General features: G+C 34.4%; 1 protein-coding gene across 1 annotated transcript; it reads left to right on the forward strand.

Annotated features, from left to right (window-relative positions):
* Nucleotides 1–1,091: 1,091 nt before the first annotated feature.
* Nucleotides 1,092–8,835, forward strand: LOC147282558 (protein kinase family protein / protein phosphatase 2C (PP2C) family protein). Its single transcript, XM_086248497.1, has 12 exons — nt 1,092–1,345; nt 1,474–1,591; nt 1,780–1,946; nt 2,680–2,747; nt 2,857–3,080; nt 4,993–5,044; nt 5,412–5,958; nt 6,102–6,171; nt 6,254–6,473; nt 6,560–6,664; nt 7,111–7,206; nt 8,335–8,835. Exons 1-12 carry the CDS (start codon nt 1,231–1,233, stop codon nt 8,527–8,529), a joined length of 1,977 nt encoding a protein of 658 aa, XP_086104623.1. The 5' UTR covers nt 1,092–1,230; the 3' UTR covers nt 8,530–8,835.
* Nucleotides 8,836–9,455: the final 620 nt, after the last annotated feature.

Here is a 9,455-nt window from a genome sequence, read left to right on the forward strand (position 1 = left end):
TTCATATTCTCTCTCTATCTCTTTCTTTTCTTTTTCATATCTCTGTAAGTGCAATTCAACCCAAAATAAATCAATAAGCAAATATAAATATTAATCTAATCTAAAGAAATAAACACGTACAATAGAATTTTTAAGTTGAGATTTTTTTCATTCATTCTCTTCCTCTGTATTTTAGATCTTTCTTGTTCTTCCTCTCATTTTTTTTTCTATTTCAGATATTTTCAACTCAAGACAAATATTATCTAAAACAGCCAATTATGATGGCCATTGCCAATAATAATGGTTCTCTTCTCCTTAATAATTCTTGCTTTCACACCCATCACTTGTAGCAAATTTGAGCCATTCTTTAACAAAAATGAAAAACACTAGAGAAAAAATAAATAAATCCAAATAAGATTGCAGACATTGATGTCTTAGATAATGAATTAATAATTAATAAACCAATAAGTCATAAAAGGGTAGATTTGGGAATACATATAAAAAATATATAAAAAAATCTTAGAAATATGTGAAGGAGTGCAAATAAAGACAAGAAGAGTGCGAAAATCGCCCCTATAAATAAATGAAATTATGTTTTTGTATTTAGATTACAAGATATATAGGTCAATCTAAACACGAAACAATTGTAAATGAATTGAGTAAAGTTGAACCATTCGACACGATTAATTAAATGAATTAGATTAGAGTTAATTAATATTAATACAAACACAAAATGATATGATTCGAACATAACTCGTTAACACGAATTAGTTTCTTTACTTTTGAGTGGTTTAGTATTATTGTCACTATCTAAAATACTTCGAATTGTGCAAATAACATACTATTTTTGTTGACCAAATTGACGGAATTAAGCCTGTATCCTCGAAATTGACACAATTTAAACTATAAACTCAAAATGAAACTTGATTCAAATTATAAGGACTAAAAACGTAATTTGGCCAAATTTTAATGGAATGAGCGGAGCCAAAACGATTTATTAAAACAAGATGCTTCTTTGTAATTTTTGGAACGTGGTGATTACTGGTTAGAATTAGAAAACGTGTTAAACTTCCGAACACCCGGGAATGATTGAAGCTGGGTTTGGTCATTTCATCCCATTCCCATCCCATCTAACCGAACGAAACTTCCAACACCCAACCTCTTTCCCGTACACTCCGACACTGTCTTTCGCACTTTTAAATCCTCACTCCCTTTTTCGCCACACGCCTCACAACCAGAGAGAGAGAGGTGATGGGGCTAGAAATTGCGGAGCCGAACGCGTGCATTAGAGGTTGCTGCAGCAGCACTTCCATTCCTCTCCATCTTCCACCTTCGTCCTACACTCTCCTCAAACCAATTGCCCGAGGTAACCGACTCTTGCTAAGGCTCTGTTTGCCCAATGGCTACCACAACTTGTTTTTTCTTTGGTCTGTTTTCATTGATTAAATAATTGATTTTCTTGTTTGGGGTTTTTGGTTCTAATTGTGTGAGTAGGGGCTGAGAGTGTTGTATATGAAGCAATTTTGGATGCGAAGAAAGTTGCTGTGAAGAAACCCATCTTGTCTACTTCTGAAGACCTTGATAAGTTCCACAAGGAGTTGCAATTGATATGGTATTTTTATGTATATATTTACATGTACATTGCATGAATGCTATAAGTTGTTTATGCGTATGTATGCATATGAATTTGAATATATGTTGAACATTTTAAGGCGATGAATGATTATGATAATGATGACCCTTCAATGTCATTTAATATTTTTTTGTTTTTGTGCCTTTGTTTTAATCATAATATTGAAGTAAGCTGGATCACCCGGGGATAGTGAAACTGGTAGCGGCACATGCAAAGCCACCCAATTACATGTATTTCTTCGAATTCTTTGAACCTCCCAATTTATCGGATAAATTACACGTGGAAGAATGGAGTCCCAGTATTGATCAGGTGCTCGTGATTGCTGTGCACTTAGGTATGACTTTGTTGGCTCAGTGATTGTTCCTAGGTATTTTCATGAGTTAGATTGTCTTAGTATTCAAACCTACTATTAAGATAGAAAATGTGAACTAATTATTTAGCAAATGCATTGTATATGTTTAGCATAAAAAGCGTGTTATAATTGTAACTTTAATTTTGCAATTAAATGGGTTCTGTCATTTTACCCTCTTTATTGTACCACAAAAGGGTATTAAGTGTCACAATACACAGGGACACGCACACGCACACGCACACGGACAAGCACACGCACACACACACACACACACACACACACACACACACTCACATACATATACATATACATATATTAAACCTCTGTGGGGTCGGTGATTTTTAGCCTCACCACAGGGGATGTCCGCAATTAGTCCTTTGACTAACGTGTGTGTGTGTGTGGTTTTGTTTTCTTGCATGTTAAGTGGATGATATACTATCAGAAGTTTATTCAGAAAAATATATTAGAAATAAGAATGTGGATAGCCACAAGACGTCCTAGGATTAATTGATGAGTTTGGCAAGTTGTTGTACTAGTGCAACCTCATGAATTGATGCAACTTGCTTCATCTTGATGTTGCCAATTAGAGCTTATTGCTGCAATAATTTCTGCAATTAGTAACTTTACATTTTGCACCACTTTCAATCAGAAGTTTCTATAAAGATTTATTTTGGTGATTTTACATTGTTTTCCTTTCCAATCTTTCCTTTTCCAGCAAAGGCTTTGCAATATCTGCATAACCTCGGGATTGTACATAGGGATGTGAAACCGGCAAATATTCTTGTAATTGCCTATCTTAAGTATCTTATTCTATAGTAAACAGAAATCTTTTTTCTTTTCTTTTTTTGACAATTTGAGGCCCTTAACTAATATTATTCCCTTTATAATGCAGCTTGACAAAGATCTTTATCCACACTTAGCAGACTTTGGTTTGGCGGAATACAAGAAAGATCTTAGAGGAGTTTCTAGCGAGAACTGGAAGTCATCTGGCAAGCCTACTGGAGGTTTCCACAAAAGAAATATGGTTGGCACACTCATTTACATGTCACCTGAAATACTAAAGAAGGAAATAAATACAGAAAAATCAGATGTCTACAGCTTTGGTATATCAATCAAGTAAGAATTTGAGAGTTGATTATGATAAAAACTTGCAAATTTTATTCTATTTATATCTATGAATACGATACAAAAGGAAATGCAGTTGTGTACTTTTGAGTGATGCTGTTTACTTTATGTTATGGATTATTGGATTGAATAAGTGTTTGAATTTTCTTTTTGTAACAAAACTTCTATATGGTACTTGTACATACTCTTAGGATCTTTGACCTGTGAATAGATGTAACGAGACTATCGAGTTTTCTGATACAGTATAACCTTGTTTGAGATATGCTGAACTTAGAACCTATGCAGCTAAAAGTCGTGAAAAATGGATGATTTGAAGACTTTGACCAAATAGTTCATTTTGCAATCCCTATGAGGTGACTTAGGTTGAAATTGAATAAGTTCATTTTGTCTCACAAAGCTTAAGAAATTGTCTTATTTAAATTCTTCATATTAAGATCATTTTGCAATCCCTATGATGGATCTTCGGTTTACTGTTGTTTTGATCATTCAAGGGTAAAATTTAAAAGTGATGCTGTTGGAAGAGCTTTGACATGTTCTGATGCCATTATTGGGCAGCATAAACAAGTTAAAGGTAATGCAGGGTGTTGCATATGTCCTCTTGCGACTAGACACAAACATAGGCATAAAGAAAAAATATTCTGCAATCACACGACAGCTTGTAGCAAAGAGAAGAAAGGAAACTGAAGCTGGATTGATAAAAGGATAGATTTCTGGGATCAAAAGACTTAGTTATTTTTCTGTTAGATGGATCTTAAACTGTATCTATGAGACTCAAAAAAATTGTTTGTACTAGGCTGATAACAACCCTAGCCATAAGCCTGCCTAGGCTGGGCAGGCTCAATAGTCAATAGCCTACTTACGTTCTTGTAGGTGTGAGTGCAGATTGTAACCCTGTTACCACTACCAGGAATGCTATAGTTGATAGTGTCTGTCTTTTGGCCAAAAAAAAAAAAAAGATAGTGTCTGTCTTGAACAATAATGTACATAGGTATGCACAGTTATTCTCAATTGTTTCTCAAGAACATGGTTTGTTATCAATCTAGCTTTTAGCTGCTTGGATGTCAAACAATGATTAATATCGTTTCTCCCTCATTTGGGTCATACTTATTGAAATCAGGATTTTGACTTGAACTCGTCAACTACATAGTCAACATTAAGCTCTATTAATGCATGATGGTAGTAAATTTTTAACCTGGATGAATGCGCATTTATAGTGATACCAAGAAAAGAATGGTCCGAAATGGTTACTCATTATATGCTTCGTAAATCCTCTCTGACCTAGAAAATATAGACAGCTGCAGAAACAAGGAATGTGGTAGCTGTCAGCATGGAAAATCATTAAGAAATTATGTTGTAGATATGTTAGGGTCCTGGGTCATGGAAGTTATTATTTATGATATAAAATGACGTGTTTTGCCAATTTCTGTGAAAAACTACTTTCAGACTTTTGATAAGATTAATGATGTTAAAACTGTGTGTAAGCGTGTGTGTGGTGTTAGTTTGCATTGCATTTACTTTATATATATACATATACAGGTTGGTTCAAGTGTGGACGTACGCATTGTGAACTGTCTCTTGGGTGTTCAAATGCGCAGACAGTCCACACTTGAACATTTTCGTGTATGTATATGAATACATATATTAGAGATTTCATATGCAGAGTGTGGTAATTTATATGACACTGCCACAAGCTTAAAAGTTTTACATTCCCATCCATACCTTTGGTTTGGATTTATTAGATTGCCTTATTGTCATATCACTCTGAATAGTAGTATTAGGGTTATTACTTTTTTATACCAATAAATTTTTTATTATTGTTATTACTGTATAGAAAAATATGCAATATACTTTTTTGTTTCTCTTTTTCCAATGAACATGAAATTTCAATATGATCCTCTTGCAGTGAGCTTCTTACTGGGGTTGTTCCATATACTGATCTTCGTGCAGAAGCCCAGGTTAGCCTTTATTATTTTTATGTAGCTCAACTTATGTTATGATTGGAGATATTGATTTATAGATTCTTTTTGCTGATACACGTGTTTGCACTTTAATGTACAAAGAGAGGGCTTAGTTCTTAAAAAGTTGTTCCTTTTTTGGTTTTCATTACTTTTCTAATTTGCCCTCATCTCAGATTGGACCTTTAGACTATTGGTCTTGTTTGTAAGCATTTTCATTTTTATAGTGGTGGATCATAAATTTAATGTCAAACACAATTTGTAGTTTTTCCATTTTGCAGTTAGTTGAAGATGGCTTTTAAAATGGATTTGACTCCTCATATTTGTCAGTGTAAAGCTCATGGGATAATATTTATATTGCTGGCAGGCACACACTGTACTGGAGATGAACTACACTGAGCAGCAACTTACAGCAGCTGTGGTGTCTGATGGATTGCGACCCATTCTTGCCGGTCCTGTGTCTGGTGCTCCATCAACTTTATTATCACTGATACAGAGGTGTTGGGATGCAAATTCTCAAAACAGACCTTCCTTTGATGATATAGTTGCAGAACTTGGAACAATTTTGGAACACAGAAAGAGAACGAAAGAACCAGATATTGCCTGCGGAAAATCTCCTAATTATCTTGGTGATCAACCTATATGTTCGGCCAACAACTTTCAAGCTTATCAAGAGGGTATTAACTGGTTTACTCAGGGAGAAAATTTCACCAAAAGAGCTTGTGAAAGTAAATCCGGTATGGAAATCTGGCTTGATGCTTCAAATGATCCCTTCGCATACCATCCAATACTTTCTTGGGGATCCTTTGCTACATGCGGGAGAAGGGAGACCATGGAGGATACACATTTCCTTTTGCCCCATATGTGCAATGAAGGGAATATCCATGTTTTTGGCATTTTTGATGGTCATAGAGGTGATTTACTTAAATTCTAATTGTGTATTTGGGACTTCTACAAGGGTCAGCATTGATTTAGTCCTTTGACTATTTCTTAGTGCATCCAGATTCCAGTGCTCAGTTGCATAATAATTTAGTGTTCATAACTGTAACATATGTAGGTGCGGCAGCTGCCGAATTTTCAGCTCGAGCTTTTCCAGGATTCTTGCAAGCTTTAAGTTCGATTAGCAGGTTTATTCCTTCAGTTTTTGTTTCCAACTTTTTTTATATTTTATATTTTATTCATCTGTAATTTACTTATTTATAAATGCAGTCCAAGTGAAGCATTATCCGAAGCATTCATTAAGACAGATATTGCGTTTCGAGCTGAACTGGGTTTTTGTCGTAAATCCAAAAAAGTAATCCAGAAAGACTGGCATCCTGGCTGCACTGCAGCTGCTGCTCTTATTGTTAGAAACAAGCTTTTTGTAGCTAATGCAGGTGATTGCAGGACAATATTATGTCGGGCTGGCTGCCCCTTTGTTCTAAGCAAGGTGAGTGGGATTTGTTACATTCTTGTTTGGCTGTTCTGGTTTACTACAAGGTGTTATATTCCTGATTATAATCAATGACATATTAGGATCATGTTGCAAGCTGTCTTGAGGAGAGAGAGCGGGTTATTGCTGCAGGGGGACAAGTAAAGTGGCAAGTCGATAATTGGCGGGTTGGTCTTGCTGCTCTTCAGGTTTGTCTCTTTAATTATCATCATGTCATGCAATGTTGTCTTCCAAAAATGTAATGTTCTTCAATTTGGTTTGGCGACAAAATGGATTGTACGCTGTTACTTATATGAGCAGAATCTTATTATTTTCCCAATGGAAGTCTCACTAGCAACCTCGTTTCTAGTAATTTTTCAGAACTTGTTTGGTGAATTATAATAAATTCGACAATTGATCAAATTTTCATGAGGAAAAGCAAATAATGTCAAAGTAATGTTTTCGGCAAGGGAAACAATGATGTGTGTTTCGTTGTTTATGTTCCACATATGCGGCACTTAGTTAGGCCTCATGTATGGTTATTTTATATATACAAAGCTACCAAAGAGAAATTAATCACTTTCATACAATACTAGTCTATATTACATTAGAAGATTTCTTGCCAACCATTCTTGTACATTTTTTCTTTCAACAGGTCACTCGTTCCATAGGTGATGATGATCTAAAGCCTGCTGTAACCGCAGAACCAGAGATAACTGAAACTATTCTGTCTGCAGAGGATGAGTATTTGGTAAGGACTATTATTTGGTTATTGGACATTATATTCAATTACTAAAATATGAATGGATAATGTACAGTTGAATTTTGGAAAAATCTGTATTGAGTGCAAATATAAACATCTCAATGGAAGAAAGGATAAAAAGTGAATAAGGAAAGAACCCCTTGTGAATAAAGTTCAAGGCCACTTACTTATCAAAGAAAGACAGAAGAAAGATTTCAAGGCCATTAGCTGTTGGGTTATAATAAAGTTCTACACATTTAATCAGTTGCCTTTAGATTAATATAAAGTTATAAACAGCTAATATTGACTGGGAAGTTCTGTATCATAAACTTAACATATTCTGCTAGTGCCTGGCATTCATGCCATGCTGGATTGAATTAAAAATTTCAGTGAGCTTGGTTAGGAGTGAAAAAGTTCCACGAGGTTAAGAATACTAGAAAAAATTTATTTGTATACTATTTATTTTTGACAAGGAAAATTCATACTTATCTAAGATGTTTCATAATTTCTTAAAGCAAATGCTGTGGAAGAATTTTTTTTCTTTCTCTTTTATTTATATTTGATCCATAGTTCCATTGAAGAATTGATCAAAATGTTAAATTTTTGCCAGAGCTAAAAGTATATCATTTTTCCAAATTTAATAAGGCTTTCACATGTTCATGCCAGAGCTAATTCATTGCCTTCTACATTAATTTTATGTACTGAAGTGTTCTTAGAGAGTCTTTTTTTATTTTTCAATTCTTTGGGGGATATTGTGAGATGCTATATTGGATTTCCTCCCCTACGATTCAGGAGAATTAATTGACCTTGGGCTTTTGTGAACTTTGGTTCCGTCACTTTCTTAAAATTATTGAAACGGGAATGTAATTTAATGAAGAATTAGACTTCATATATGTCTCATCTATTCTAATGGATTCCAGGGTCTACTTCTGACAATATAATTTATCTATTTTGTATTAAGAAGGATTTATAGAAACATACAATATGGACATGATACTGTTAGATAGGCAATTAGGCATTGGAACCCACATATAGAGTTTGCTCTGTTTAAAAATAACTAATCTTAGAATATACAATAGTAACTATAATTTCTTCTTTTTCTTTTTATCTTTTTGAAAAAGCCTGGTTGCTTGGCAGGTAATGGCAAGTGATGGACTGTGGGATGTTGTGAGCAATGCAGAGGTTGTAAGCATAATCAAGGACACTGTGAAAGAGCCTGGAATGTGCTCAAAGAGATTGGCGACAGAAGCTGCAGAGCGTGGCAGCAAAGACAACATCACAGTCATTGTTGTCTTCCTTCGTCCTGTATCCACGGCTGAGAGAATTTACTAGGTTGTCAATGGATATGGATCAAGCAAGGTGTTTCCAACTTCTGAATGAAAATTGTCCGTGCAAAGAATCAAATGTGGCAAGAAACGAAGCTAGATAAGCAGGTAAATTGTGTATTTAATTTAACACTTTATTTGGTAGGTGTACAATACTGATAATATATGTGGAATTTGCATTCAATGCATTCCACCATAATACACTGATAATATACTGATAATAATATACTGATAATACAACACCTTATACTAGTGTTGTATTTATTTTCAATTTTTCACCATTTAATGCATTCTGACCCTGCTTTCTTCTTTTCCCTCCTCATTTCTTAATTCATCGTGAGTAGACCACAATCAAGTATTCTATCCAAGCATTTAAACAATGCTCTTTTAATTCTTCATGTGCCAAGCATGTGCATTTGCCATCCACATTTAAACGATCTTACTTGCAAAAGGTTATAATTGACACTAGTTCATAATTTATGGTTCAAATTGTTCAAGTTAAAAGTTGAAGGACTAAATTGAGATACAAGTAAAAGTTGATGGGGGCTATTTATAATGAGTGATGCTTTTTCCACCCGTCTTTCTTATTTTCCTACCCTCACCAAATTAAAACAAAGTATTAAGTTACTCTTCTCACTCACCAATATTTTCAAATTTACCTTACCTCCTTTCATTACTTAAACTCTATTCCTAATTTCCATCTTTATTGACTAAAAAAATGGCGGGAAACATGGCTGCCACCATGGTCGCTGCCGATGGTTGGATGGTGCTGAAAACAAAACTCGTCCAATCTCATTGCATTTATATTTGCTTTAATAATTTAATATTGAACTTTTCTGGATATTTGCTTTTGGTTTTATTTTATTTTTTTTCAAATATTTGTAAAGTAGAAGACTCTGAACTTAATACTCAAATGGTTTTTGTCTTTTTGGG

The sequence above is a fragment of the Dryas octopetala genome, chromosome 6 (assembly GCF_963921425.1).
Source record: "Dryas octopetala chromosome 6, drDryOcto1.1, whole genome shotgun sequence".
NCBI classification, from domain to species: domain Eukaryota; kingdom Viridiplantae; phylum Streptophyta; class Magnoliopsida; order Rosales; family Rosaceae; genus Dryas; species Dryas octopetala.

Excerpts from the sequence above, each read along its gene's own strand:
- LOC147282558 (XM_086248497.1), top strand. The coding sequence starts at position 1,231 with ATGGGGCTAGAAATTGCGGAGCCGAACGCGTGCATTAGAGGTTGCTGC. Across the intron at positions 1,346-1,473 it reads CCTCAAACCAATTGCCCGAG|GGGCTGAGAGTGTTGTATAT; the intron begins GTAACCGACTCT and ends TTGTGTGAGTAG. Across the intron at positions 1,592-1,779 it reads AAGGAGTTGCAATTGATATG|TAAGCTGGATCACCCGGGGA; the intron begins GTATTTTTATGT and ends ATAATATTGAAG.